Source organism: Aythya fuligula, chromosome 18 (assembly GCF_009819795.1).
Source record: "Aythya fuligula isolate bAytFul2 chromosome 18, bAytFul2.pri, whole genome shotgun sequence".
In the NCBI taxonomy this organism is placed as follows: Eukaryota; Metazoa; Chordata; class Aves; order Anseriformes; family Anatidae; genus Aythya; species Aythya fuligula.
Genome location: NC_045576.1, coordinates 3780822 through 3795108, shown reverse-complemented (window position 1 = coordinate 3795108; position 14287 = coordinate 3780822). Strand labels below are relative to the sequence as shown.

The 14287-nt window shown below is 43.7% G+C and overlaps 1 protein-coding gene across 2 annotated transcripts in view; it reads left to right on the top strand.

The window, feature by feature from the left end:
- Positions 1-6620: 6620 nt before the first annotated feature.
- The window catches only part of GRB2 (growth factor receptor bound protein 2), a 49342-nt gene continuing 41675 nt past the window's right edge, over positions 6621-14287 (top strand). The window contains exons 1-2 of one of the 2 annotated variants that reach the window (XM_032199618.1): positions 6621-6681; positions 11691-11917. In XM_032199618.1, coding sequence (XP_032055509.1) covers positions 11840-11917 — 78 coding nt within the window. In that variant the 5' untranslated portion in view covers positions 6621-6681; positions 11691-11839. Of the gene's footprint in view, positions 6682-11591; positions 11918-14287 lie in introns of those variants that run through there. The other variant, XM_032199619.1, reaches the window with a different exon arrangement.

Here is a 14287-nt window from a genome sequence, read left to right as displayed (position 1 = left end):
ACTGAGAAATTCTTATTGTTTAGAAAAGGCAATTGCTGCATGTCTGATTTCTTTCCCCTTTTGCACATTTGATGCCAAATGCTAGGAACTGACCCTATTTCTAATATTTTTGTAGAAATAAGAGGAATTAAAAGGGGAAGAAAGATTGTTACAAAACCTATTTGTCTTAAATATTTAAAAGCAGTAGTTGACCAACACCTCTACCAAAGCTTGAAGGGAAGACAGCATTTTATTTTAGTGAAATGATATTACTTCCCAGCTCCTGTGCCTTTAATATATAAGGGAGCTGTACGTAATTCAATGTCTACTTATTTTTAAAAAGTGAGATACTATATTCCTCTAAAGAATGAGATTCAGCCTTTTAGTAATAAACAGCATCTGCTTTGTTTTGCCTCCCAACTGAAAGGTAATTGAACTGACAATTCCAAGCTGTCCAGAAAATGACAGATGACTGAATTGGGAATAGGAAGAAAGCAGAAGCCCTTTTGTACTAAAGAAAGGGAGATGGCACACTATAGTTGGGTCTGGTTCCCTTTTACAGATTTCTTTCAGAGCTTAAGCAGCTCCGGGTGACCCCAGCCAACTCATTTATTGTTTAATTTCTTAATGCCAGCAGTGGCTATTACAGTTCCCAGGTAGAGCAGCATTTACTACATAGTAATTTTTACAACAGTCTTGTCCTTTGTGACCATAGAGACGTGGTATGGAAGATAATCTGCTCCTATTACATTCTCCCTACTTCTCAGATTTATTGTGAGACTCCTGGGTGGTTTTGTTTTGGACTTTTTTTTGCTACTTTTGAGTCTAAGCTAACTTTTTTCCTCCTGGTCTATAGAAGTCAGAATAGTCTATGTTTGTGTTGCATGGTGATTAAGCTGCTTCACAAGTGCTCTTGAGATCTATACTGAGTGAATTGTGAGGCTGTTTTGGCAGATCAGCTGTTCTGTCTGGGTCACGAGCATCAACACTTTATTTACTGCATTTGGACAGATTCACAGAAGTAGACAGTTGTGATAACATTTCAATGTGTGAGAAAGCCAGAGCTCAACACTGGATGGTTTCTGAACAGGGAGAGCTGGCTGACAGTTGCAGCAAGGCTCGTAAGAACTATAAATTCTGTTTGGAATGCTGTTGAACGTTGTGGCATTAGTTAGTTGTATGGCTTTGAACAAGCTCCCTACCTCTGTTCCCCTGTTTGCAGAATATGGATATTTGTATTGTATGTATGCATAGATATCTATATCCCCTTGGTGTTGTTGCCTTTATCACTAACACAACTGCCAACTAAAATGAAACTAAGAATTTAGTATATAGTGAAGTGGTTGTTCAGTCTGTTTGCTATCCTGCTCTCCAAGGAATAGCTGTGGAAAACACATCTGGATGTTTTTTAGTTTTGCTGTCTGATTCCCTTATCAGCGCTCTCTCACCATGTTACAGATAATTTGGAGAAGTATTCTGCCTAGAACAGAAACCTAGTTCTTCACATTTTTTGATAAACTCTGCTAATATTGGTTAAATCTAGTAGACTCAACAGGTCAAGCTTGTTCAATGACTATTCTAACAGTTATTTCTACCTGAAATTAGTATCTGCAGGTTTGTTGCACGTGGTGTGACTTTCAGACTAGAACCTAGATGCTAGGCTTTCCCAGGGTATTTACTCTTACTAGAGCAAGCTGTACGCATTTCTGTTGTTGCATCAGGTGTTTGGTGAAGCAACTTCAGCTCCAAACATCTAGGAAGTGGAGCAGTTTGGGTTTTTATGGTGAATGTCCCAGGCTTGATTTCTCAGGCTGAGGCCACCATTCTGGTTGATGTGGGAAGGTGATGTTCATGGACAAATCTCAGCAGCCCTGTTCCCAGCCTTCCCTCCTTGCTGTGCTTACATTCCTGGCATTCCCCTATTTGCCGCACCCACTTCAGTCCTGCTCCTCTGAGGTATATAGCAAGTTAATTCTCCCACAGCTGCCAGAACAGTCTTATGGCGTTACATTTTCAGCTTGCCAGAAAATTGATCGGGACTATCTTGAGTTATCTAAGTCTATTCTACATTCCCTGTAGCAGACTGTCTAAATTGCTTTCAATGGGAGGAAGCTTTCTCTCTGGGCTCATACATCAGGCTGCTTATATACAGCTACAACAAGACACACAGCATGATGTTTTGTGAACTGCAGAAACGTAATGTAGAATCATAATGTGAATTTTTGATCTAAAGGTGACTGGAGCCAGTCAGGGGTTTGCTTTCAGGAAAAAAGTCACTACAGTTCTTTGAAATCAGGAAATGCGTCAGAGAAAGAAAGATGCATATTAGCATTGTATTTAATTATGCTTACTGTGCCAGAATCAGTTGGAAAATAGACTCATTGCAAAAGACACAGCTCCTAAAATTGGCAATTGTTTATTGTATTGTAGTTCACGATGATAGCATATTCTCCTGTCTGAGGAGAATGGGGCTAGGAACAAATGTGAAGACTGCAGAAAGGATGAAGTGAGACATCTCGGAGAGCTTGATTAGGAAGGAAAGTTCTCTGCCTGTGGTTCAGAAGGCACAGAAGCTGAAACACCTGGAAGGTAGGCTTAAATCACATCGTTGTAAAGAAATTATTTCAGAATTTTGTCAAGAAGGTGACTTGTCTGTGAAAGAACAGTACTGATGAAGCAGGGATTTAACCAAAGCTGGAGGCTTCCATGTTAAAGTTGGGATGTGATGTCTGATTCCAGCAACCAACAAGTGGTTCTTACTCATGCTTAAAGGAATTACACCCACCCCATATTCTCTCTGACACTGCCAGTATCTAATGTACTCAGAAGTTAGATTTCTCTCTTTGAGTGATTAGAAACCTTAAAAAAATAAAATAAAAAAAAATGACTCTACAACTTCCCACAAAGTTAACATCTACAAATTAAGGCTGTACAAATTAAGGATCATGTGTTGTTTTCCACTCAAGTTTGGATTTTCCTTGTTGAAGTCTCTGCTTTATCTGAGAGATGATAGCTTTCTTGAGCCCCAACAGTCTTGTACTATCACCAGAAAGATTCTGCTGTAGTTAACTTTGCTCACGATGTCTGTGGAACATAGAGACCACACTAGCTCATTCTTTCATTACTGTGTCAGTTCACAAGCTTTTAACTTGTGTTTGGCAATAGAGAGAACAGATATGAATCAAAGCTAGAGCAAATATTTTCTGACTATGAACCCTCTCTAAGTTCAGTAGCACTCCCAATAGCTCCCAGTTGCTCTTTTGTTTGAGGCAGAGGCCCCTGGGCTCCAATTTAAGCTCTGATGCTTAGTTTTCAAAACCACCTTTGAAGCTGTGTGTTGATGATCTCAGCAAGTGGGAATGAGAGGTCACTTCTTAATTCCTGTGAATGAGAAGAAAGTCTAGAATATCTTCCTGGTTAGTGCTTAGCTTCTTGCATCAGCTCTACAAGGAAGTACACTTACTGCATCCAGCACCACTAAGATGGTGACAGAAATAAGGAACATGTACGTTGTCTGTTACTGCATGCCAGAGTAGCTTGTCTGAAGGAGTATTGTGTTAAGGTGTACGCAAAGTTCATGCATTTGCTGTGGCACTAGAAGTAGTGACCTCCAGATGACACAGTGTGATTTCTGAGTCTTAACAATACAGAAGTTTCCACAATGATTAAATTCCATGGCAAGTCCGCAAACACTAATGCAGCATAGGTTACAGATGGTGTTGAGGTAAGGCAGATAGCACTACAGTTTGTGTTCAGTAACACTGCCATTAACATAACTGCTGTTGCTAACATTAAACTTCATGTCATCAGTAACTACCGTCTTCAGTCAGTAATACTGTATTAATATAAACATACCAAGCAGCAATTTTAAACCTTAAATGGCTGCTAATGCAAAAATAAAGCTTCTAACAAATATTCCTTGAGTCTATTAATAGCAAAAATCATACGTTTATACCCCAAGACTGCTCTGAGGTGTTTAAAAAAGGATCCAAAAGAAATGTCAGACACCAAGTTTTTTTCTTACAACTTCTTAAAATATTCAGAACTAATCTTAGATTGTTTTATCGCCACAAATGGACATAGAAAATTCAAGCTATTCCTAGACTACAGAAATGATTTGAAATTGATCCTCTAGCAGAACAGTGTCTGTCTTTTCACCCTTGCTTACAGCTATGCTGGGATTTCAGCTTTTGCTGCTGTGAAGCTGCACCGTATTTGTACAGTAAGCTGTATATATTTCTAAAGCATTAAGTTGTTTGCAAAGGGGGGAACATCTATGTTAATTGGTTTGCAAACAAGTATGGGTCAGCCACTTCTTTATCAGGAGTATCTTTCTGTAGCACTTTGATCTCTATTTCTAAAATTTGTTGCTTGTTTGGTCTTTTAGGACTGCCCTTTTAAAGACAGGCAGCTGCAGCCTCTTAAAGTAGCTATCATTCAACTGGCAGCTGTTAGCCATGTCTGGCTTTTCAAGTCCAGCTAAAAGTACCTGCTATAACTTTTCTGAGATGTCATTTAACTTTCCGAAAGCCTACTACGAAGTTCTAAATCCTTCCTTTGAGGTCATATGTGAAACCAGAGACTCAGTAAGTATGTTCAAGCAACAAAGAGTGGGGACTTGAGGTATCTTGGTATCTAGCTCTGATTTCAGCGGTCTTTGTGTCATCCTAGTTGAATCACTTCTGCATCCGCAGAAAGAATGTCTGAAATATTTGTAACATCTTCAGCTCCCATAGCTCTTTTTCTCCACCCTTTCCAATTTTTGAATGAAGTATTAGAAGAATTCATACCTTCCCCTAACACCCAGATCTGGGAAGAAATTAGAGCCTCTTAAATACAATGCTGTTAGATGGAGAAAGTGATCTTGCAAAGGGTTTAAAGCACAAATTTCATCCAAAAATAACCTGTCACAAATCTTTATCAAGCTACTTAAGCATTTAGAATGAGAATGTTACCAGACAGTGTTCGCAGAATATGGTTTGCGAGCAGAATTGCATGAGGTAAGCATTTACATTTTGGTGTTATGCTAATTTTGGTGTGGATGAAACCATGACACCCCACCCCTTCGGAGCACAGCTGGGGAGATCAACCAGTGTGGTGGTTTAAAAAAAAAAAAAAAAACAAAGTGGGTTTTTTTAAAAAAGTGGGTTTAATTGAAGGATGAAAATACACAACTGTCATAAAACAAAACACCAATTGTGTATGGCAGACTAAGGTGTAGTCTTGAACCCAGTCTTTGGTCAGAGTAATCCAAAATTTAAATGAGCAGAGATGTGATCTCTGCAGCTTACATCTCGGTAGCTGTGGTAGGTGCTATACTTAGACCCCACATTTCCCAGTTTCCCCATTGTTTCAGGGAGTGGGGGAGTGAGGAGCAACCTATTAAAAACAAACTTCTATAGTTGGCTTGTGGCTATTACTGCTTACTTCAGGTAAGTGGTAAGAGCCTGTTTGGTGTGAATGCCTCCTTTCAGGGGGGTGAAATTATAGAAAGCATTATAGAAAGCATCTGTTTTAGAAGTTAACTTTCCTCTCTAGAGCAAGAGGAGAATGTTTTATGTACTCTTTACCAAGGAATTGAGGCCTGATATTTACCTAAGCAACTGTTTTACCATGTTGTAATTACAGCCTTTTAAAGCTAAACGAACGATAGGAGGGTCATATAGTTAACCCCTGGAATTAGATGCCTGTGCAGTCTGAATTTCGCCCTCTGTGCGTTTTAATTGCAAAATCTGATCAGTTTTATTCCCTACAGCAAGGGTGCCTTGATCAGAGCTCAGAACAGACGGTGGCTGCTGCTGTACCAGGTGTGCTCAGGAGTTGATGTGCGCCTCTGCACCCTCTGAAAGTTGTGTTCAAACCCAGGTTGGGTAGCACAGTGTTCCTGCCTAGGGGCAGTTCTCCTTGGTCGTTCCAGCGGCATCCTCTAAAATTACCTGAAAGGGAGCTGAGGGTCAGTGTCCTGTCACAGATAACCAGTGATAGGAGCAGGGGGAATGGCCTCCAGTTGGTAACGGGAGGTTGAGGTTGGAAGTGAGGAGACATTTCTCCTCAGAAAGAGATGTCAGGCACTGGGATGGGTTGCCCGGGGGGGGGTGGAGTCCCCGTCCCTGGGGGTGTTCAGGGCTGGACGTGGTGCTTGGGGACAGGGTTAGGGGGTGATGGTGGTGGCAGGGGGCGGTTGGACCCGCTGACCCTGGAGGGCTGCTCCAACCCTGACGGTTTTAGGTGTTTTTTTCCCTGTTAACCCCCGACCCTGCCAACCCCACGCTGTGGCGCAGACCGCCCTGCCTCACGGGCATGTGGAGACGGCGATAAATGAAGCAAACGCTCCGCGGAGGGGCTGCGCCTCCCGCCCCCCTCACGGGGATAAGGAACGCCTCACAAACCCCTCACGGCTCCCCTCAGCGCTCCCCGCCCGCGCATGCGCGGAGCCGCCACCTCCCTCCCTCCTTCCCTCCCTCCCCGGGCAGAGCGGAGCGCGCAGGCGCGGGGCGGCGGGCGGCTGACAGGGGGCGGCTCTCGCGAGATTTGCTGCGGGAACGGCGGCGGCGGTGGAGCAGGCGCGGCGGGCGGGTGGGGGGGGGCGGCGGCGGCGGCGGCGGCTGAGGCGGCGCTGGAGGGGGCGGCCGGGCCGGGCCGCGTGGGGCCAGGCGGGCGGCGAGGAGCCTCGGGCGGGCCGGGGGACCCCAGAGCTGCTCGGTGAGTCCGTGAGGGGGGAGGGCGGCCGGGCAGCGGGCCGCTGGTTTCCTTCCCGCACGCACGCACACGCAGCCGGTCCCGTAACCGGGGCGCTGAGGGGAAGGAAGGGGCCGGCCCCTGCCGGGCTCGGTTGCCCCGGGGCGCTGAGGGGAAGGAGGGAGGCTCCCGGTGTCTCGGCCTGGGCCCCGGGGGTGTTCCGCCTCTCGCCGCTCAGCGCCTCGGGGCTCGCCTCGGGCTTCCCGGCGCAGCGGGGCTGAGCCCTGAGGGGTTGGCGGGGGGGGAAAGGGGGTCCTGGGCTCCAGAGGGGAGGGTTGGCGGGGTCTTGGGCCCTCGGGGGGGGGAAAAGGAGGACCTGGGCTCTAGAGGGTGGGGGGGAAAGGGGGTTCTGGGCTCTAGAGGGGAGTAAAAGGGCGTCCTGGGCTCTAGGGGGTGTGTGAAAGGGGATCCTGGGCTCTAAAGAGGAGTGAGAGAAGGTCCTGGGCTCTAGAGAGGGGTTATCTGCGAGGTACAGTGCCCTCAGTTGCTGCTCTCCTTCCTCGGGTCCCCCAGCCAGGCTGAGGTTTGTGTCTGGGGTCTCTTTGGTTTAATGTACATCTGTGTGGTGTTGTGTGCGGGTGGGTCTTGGGCTTATTTTCAATGTTCCCCGAGAGTTCTGTAATTTCAGGCCGCTTCCAAAGGTAAAAAGGTTGTGAATAGCCTGTAGGCAGGTTAACGTCCATACCTTCTGTTCTTCTAGGACCTTTTGTGTCACGCTTCAAGTGTGAGTTTTTAAGGGAGAGAAAGACGCCTCTCTTAGTCTTCTCTTTCTCTTCTGTACTTCCTGCTTGAGATACGCTGTTGGTTTTATGCAATAAGGTGTAACTTGCCAATATAGTTCCAAATAATCTATAGAGGACAAGGGTACTGCATGAGCAACTCACACAACGTCTGACTCCAGATAGAGATCTCTTTTACAACCTAAAGAGAAAATAGTCCGTAGTGTAGTTAATAACTGGAAGAGCTATTCATAGCTCAAAAAGAGTGTTTAGGGAAGTCAGTTCCTTGTTTTAAAGATTATGAAATGCTGTCTGTCAAGGGCCCGTATTTGAAGGGTCCCAGATCGTTAAAATCCTTCAAACGTGATGTTGTCTGTAATCCGTGTCTGCACAAACTTTGGATATTGAGCATTTGTGCCAAAAACGGCCTTTGAATTATTACAATCTCTTACAATGGTTAAGTCATTTAGTGTTTTAAGTATTTCATAATACCCGGGAAGCTTGTAACATTTAAACTTGCTTTATTCAGTTTAAAATAGGAAAGTGACAATAAATAATTTCTGCTAGAGCTGAAGTTTTTTATTACTTGATAAAATGATTTGATCTGATAAATATTATCTGCTTTGTACTGCAGCTTAGTTCTGTGATATCTGGACCTAAGACAAGGCATACTTAAGGAAATTGAAATGTATTAAGCTAATAGGTCTTGAGTATCATTTATTACCCTGAATGTTCTGGCTTTTATATGTTGATAACTTAATTTATATTTTACCTGGTTAGTTTGTAATGCTATACTTCCTTATTTGGCTAATTTGAATCAGGGCTCTGCCCTTATGATTTCTTCTTTCTATTCTTTTGTTTGGAGCTGACACTTAACATTTCTGCATGTCTTCCAGATGATGTATCCATACGTTTTTGTTTCTACCACCCTCAGTCATGTTTTGTCCTATAACAGATGATGAAGTTTAGGATCTGATTCTTTGCAAAATCTTCCACTGAATGTATCTTCTTACTTTCTTTTCTAAACTGTCTGTTCTTCTATTCCTGCCCATATTACTTTCCCAAAGAACAGTGAAAAGATTGAAGTTAGAAAGCTTTCGTCTGCTAGAAAATTAGTGAGAGCAGCATAAAAAGCCTACCTTTGCCTATGTGTTTTTTGAAATATCCGTTGAAAAGATCATGAGAATTGTTTCCTGTTGGCTACAACGGGGAGGTTTGTATTTATAATTACTTATATTCCTTCCTGAGCTGCAGCACTGTATTGTGAATAAAAGCTTGCTATTAGCTGCATCTTCTACCTTTTTTTTCCTCATCCATTTTCTTCCTCGTCCTCCCTGATTTTTTTAAGAGCAAAACAGTGAGGTGAGATCTGTTAGTTCTAGTAAGATCTGTTCATTCTTGTAACGTGTGCTCACTGGATTCATATTCTGACTGTGCTTCACTCTTACCTATCTTACCCTATTTGAGGTTTGTGGACCTAAGGTACAGTAGGCTTTGCAACGTGTCCTGTTCCCGGCAGTCTGCCTAAAGCAAATACCTACAGCTGTGCTCTCAGTTGGCAGAGACCTAGCACAAGCCACTTCCCCAGTAAGCTATTTTTTTTCCCTTGTGCAGTAGGTTTCTTTTATTGCAATGGTTGTGTGGCTGACTGTCTCTAAGCTCTTATTGAATAAGGTTAGTGCACAGCAAATGCTTCCTAAATGACTTTAAGGGAATTGGTGTTCTGAGTTTACCTGTTTTTGATGTTTTCTTGGTTTAATATTTTCAAGGCTTTTCCCTAGTTTCTGTGTATCTTTGTGTCTAAACTTTAGCTGTGCTTTTGCCCAAAGTCTTGATGGTTAAAGTTTTGTTCTACATTGCAGCTGCTGTTAGTATCGTTACCTAGAAACATAACTCTTTTATATGCTGACAATATATATGGTGGTGGTAGTAATACGAATGCATGTTTAAAAAGAAAATTACGTGATGAATCTCTTTCATCTTGAATTGTTCTGGAATATTTCCCACTGTTGTACTATTGCTGAGCTCAGGGAAATGCCAGTGTAGTTCTTGGAAGTGCTGCATCAGTTTCTCTATTAAAAAAAAAAAAAAAAAAGTTGGGTATTAACTCCTTCAGGTAAAAAAAAAAAAAAAAAGTTCATTTAGATGCTAGTAGAGTACTGGGTAGCAATGCTTGTGTACCCCAAAGAGAGGAGCGTTTACCAGCTGGCAGTAGCTTCTATCTTTAGCTGTATGTTAAGCCCGTAATGTATTGTCCGGGTTGTGCAACTTGCTTTTATGCTCTTCAATTTTGATTCTAGGGTTTCCAAGGAGCGTTCCCTTAGCTGATGGCGTTTGCATGCAGATAATGATACGCAGCTTGAAATGTAGCATTGAGCTTTCTGAAACCCAGAAATGTTGCAGCTATATTTACCCTTTAAGAAGGAATAGAAACTTGGCTGTGTTTACCGTGAAGCGTACAGGACTTACTGACAATACGCTTGAACGAGTGTTTGCATTTTCCATCGCTTCATATGCGGTCATTTCATGTTACACCTTGATACTGCTGGAACAGCAGAAAATGGTAAAAACAAAACATCAGTTTAAAAAATAGGTCAGGTTAGAAAGATGAGGAGATGGGGAACCAAACACAATAGAGGCTGGCAAACGGCAAGTCTTCCTGGTGCAAGAAAGTTACTGCTGCTGTTCGTATGTGTACGTCCATTCAGTGTGGAAGGCTGATGTCAGAAAAAACAGATTATTTTAATCAATATTGAGACTTAAGCATTTTAGAATCAAAGCGTAACTCAATAAAAGGACACGCTTTTTGGTTTTAAATATGTGTATTGGCCAAAGCCTGAATCCTGTATATTTATTTCTAGTATTTCCAGCAGCACAGGCAGATCGTTCAGTGTGATCCTCGTGGCTATCGACAGCCTTGTCAGCCTTACTGATGTTTTGGTTGTGCTGTTCAGGTGTACAAAAGAAAATCCCAAACCCTGTCCATGTGGGGACTTCACAGAGATGTTCCTTCTTTGACAAAGGACCTGTAAATATCTGTCCTCGTTCTGCCAGTGTGCTGTGATAGAAATCTTAGTTCTGATTTTTTTTTTTTCTTTTGCCTTAAGCTTCGTTAGTCTTTAAGGATGTGAAGCTAAAGATTGGCCAAGCATGGGACTCGTGGAATATAAGCACGTTAATTGCTCAACTGCATTTATGTAAGGCAGATTTTTTTCCCCAAAAGGGAGAAAATACTATTGCCATATGCTGCCTTTGCATGTAGCAGTGCTCTTTCTGGGCCATAACCACAATGACTGAATTAGCAGGTGCGTGGGTTAACTGGTGTTTGTCAGATCTTTTCTGTCTTGGATTGTCATTGACAAGGATCAGCTCTCTGCTGATTCTTCAAAGCGATAAATTCATGGCGGTTTTTAATTCGCTATCTTACTTGACTTCTTTCTGATCCCTTCCCTTCCCTGCTATCAAATGAAGCTGGGCTCTGATGAAATCCCTCCTGTTCTGACCTGAGATCAGGGGGTATTTTCAAGGCCTTCAGGTGGTGTCAGTGTCTATAGATGTGATGCCAAATTTGGTGTCGTTTTTCTCTGGGGCTGGCAGAGATGCTGCCTCGACCTTGCTGATTTTCACGCTGTGCTTCTGAAGCTCTTTGGGTTTATGTTTTGACGTGTTGGGCTGCTCACGACGCTGGGATTTCAGGAAGGTTGCCTTTATGTCAGAGCGAGCCCTGACTCTGTCTACGTGTATATAATTTCGGGGCGTTTTTTGCGAGCCGTTTCTTGCCGAGAACCAGCAGCACCTATCTTCGCTTCATCTCACTCATACTCAAATCGATACAAGCTGTATGAATGGGGGGGAGGAAAAAAGAAAAAAGAAAACCAGCGGGTGTAAACCGTGGCGTAGCGAGCGGGCTGCCCCCCCCCCCCCCCGGGGCCTCCCCCACCGTGCTGCGAGCCCCGCGCTGTGCCCTGCTCCCCGGGGGGCTCCGGGGGCGCCTCTCCCCGGGGCTGCTGCGGGCGGGAGGGGGCCGGGCCCTGCCCCAGCCCCTGCCCGGGCTCCCCGGGGCCGCCTCCCGGGCTGCTGCCGGCCATTGGCCGCGGGCCGTGTCACTCGGCGAGCCGGGCCTGCGGGAGGGAAGGGGAGGAAGCGGCGGCCGAGCCGAGCCGCGCCGGGCGGAGGGGAGAGGCTCTGGGCGCGGCCCCGGCCCTCGCTCCGTGCCACTTCCCCCTAATGGCCCGTCTCTTCCTCCCCCTCTAGGGCGGACCGACCCCCGGCCTCTCCTGTATGCGCCAGGCGGCGCCGGAGCCTCGGACGGAGCCGGGCCGCGGGAGGGCTGAGCCGGGAGCAGCCGCGGAGGCTGCGGGGAGCGCTTCCTTCCCACCGGGAGCCGCAGCCCCAGCCCCAGCATGGAAGCCATCGCCAAGTACGACTTCAAAGCCACGGCGGATGACGAGCTGAGCTTCAAACGGGGAGATATCCTTAAGGTGAGTGGAGGGGAAGGGCTCGGGGTTCGCGCTCTGGCCCTCGGCTTTTCGGCTCCTCTCCCTGGTGAGTCGCTTCCTGTCCCTCTGCCGAGTCCCCAGCAATTGCCAGGTCCTTTTAATAGGGTACCTAAACGTTTCCTCGAGCCCAGTCCGACCTCTTTAAAAGCAGGAGATGCTGTTCTGTTACTGTATTAAGCATACATCTCAAAGTCTCTCTCCTCTCTTCTGAGCCTGCAATATTTGAAAACTCGGTCTTAAACACTGTGGCGAATAAGCAGAAGTACAAGACAGCGTGCTCTGCGCTGAGTTCCTTTCTATGAGAGGATACCCTTCAGTGTATCTGAGATCTGTTTGGTGTTCCTTTCCTTTGCCTTCTGCCAAAGATTCCAGTATCGAAGAATGGTGATTATATTATTTCTCAGTAGGTAATCATTTTGCATCACCCTGTCAAATAATGCTGCTGAATTTTATCTTCAGACCTGATGAACTCAAGTGATAAGCTTGTGACTGAATATTTAATGGATCTGTGCAGATTTAAGTGGATGTTGGAGTGCATTAGAGGAATTTTGCTCTATAGCCCTTTTGATATATCAAATGCTTTAAGAATTCATCTTTAGAATTTGAGAAACACCGGAGTTTCTAAGACTGTAATTAAAATAACATACAGAACAAGCCCAAAATTTTGGTTGTGGAGGGAGTAAAACATAAAGCCTGTAGTGATTTGTTCTCAGCAAAGCATAGTTCTGAGCTGTGTTGCTTCCAAGTAGTAAGAGCATTATTGCAGAGTGTATTAATGGAGTTTCATTCAGAGCCAGTATTTCTCTGTAAACATAAACGATGGGCTTACCTTCCTAGTGTGATGCATTTACTATTCAAATATTTTAAGATGCTGCTTTCTAAAATGCTTTGAGTAGAAACTGCATTGAGAGGTGCCTATCTTGCAGATGTAAGGCTGTAACTTTGTGCATGCTGACAAATCAACTCCTGCAGACCTCAGTGGGATTACTCATCTGCTCAAAATTTTTACGAGAGAAGGGCTTGATTTAGCTACTATTTTAAGATAAGTTGGAAGAAGTCCTCTACATATACACTTAAAATACTTCTTCTAGAGCTCATATTTCAATAATGAAATGTGACTGTTAGAAATGCAGTAGTATTGTGTGGCTGTTAATAGAGAATGGCAGCAAAAACGTATCCTGCTTTGAAATTGTTCTTTTAGAATAATTGCATCTGTATATGTTCTCCACATCCCTGGTTCATAAATGACCTAAAAAATGCCTGTTAGATCTGCACACCTCAATTCCCATGTTCATGTAATAACCTTTTGCTGTTTTTAAACATTCAAAACTTCAGAACGCTAGATTTCTTTTGTGATAACCTAACAATCATTTTTCTATTTTGGGTCACTACTAGCTGCCCTTGGCTTTTATAGTGTATTTGAAGAAGGGCACAACTGAAGTAAGCTTGTAGAAAGTGCTGAACAGGAAGGAAAACATAAATATAGTGAAGTACAGTTTATTTTAAAGTGAGTTCTTCGTTATTTTGAGCTAGTTTGGTATAGGTGTTTGCTGAAGTACATGAGAAATGTCTTGTGTAATGTTTGTATTCATTTAAAAATATTTTCCTCTCTAAGAATTAAAGGGAAAATAACTTTTTTTTAGACTTTATAATGTTTTGTCTGTACTAAAACTGCTGCTTGTAGTAAAATGTGCTTGAATCTTGGCCACTTGATGTCGTCTCATAGATACAAATTCTGTCACGATAATAGAAAGATGCCGATATGTATGTAGTTACATCACGTTAATCCCTGTATTTTTTCCTAGAATACAGGGATTTTCCTACTCTAAACAAAACTTAGGCTTAACACTTCTGCAAAGCTATGATAAGTTCTCAAAATTATTATTATTTTTTGCTTATATTCTGAAAATACAAATTTTACATATTCATAGTTGAGTAAACTTTAGGCCTAGAAATGAGGACTTGCTCCAGATCACCACTAAAGTTACTGAAAATTCCAAGAGTTTCAGGGATCTCTTTTCAGCATGCAGTTGTAGTGAGTTTGTGTGGTGTGGGAAGGTTCTCTGTATAAAGCTGGCAAACTTCAGAGAAATAAGCCAACAACTCTTAGAATTGTTACAGTTCATTTTATTCAGACTGACAAGCTTCTGTGGTAAATTGTCAGTTTGAAAGTCTGGTCCACTTCAAAAGCATTTCAGTTTGTGGAAATTAATTTTCATCAGGCATGCCAGATCTGTTTTGTTAGTACTTTACTCATGACTGAGAAGTCTCAGGGTATCCCATTTGCGTGCCTCGTGATCAGTCTTATTTATTAGGTCAGTCCTGCTGCCCTCAAATGAGTGACGGAAGAGA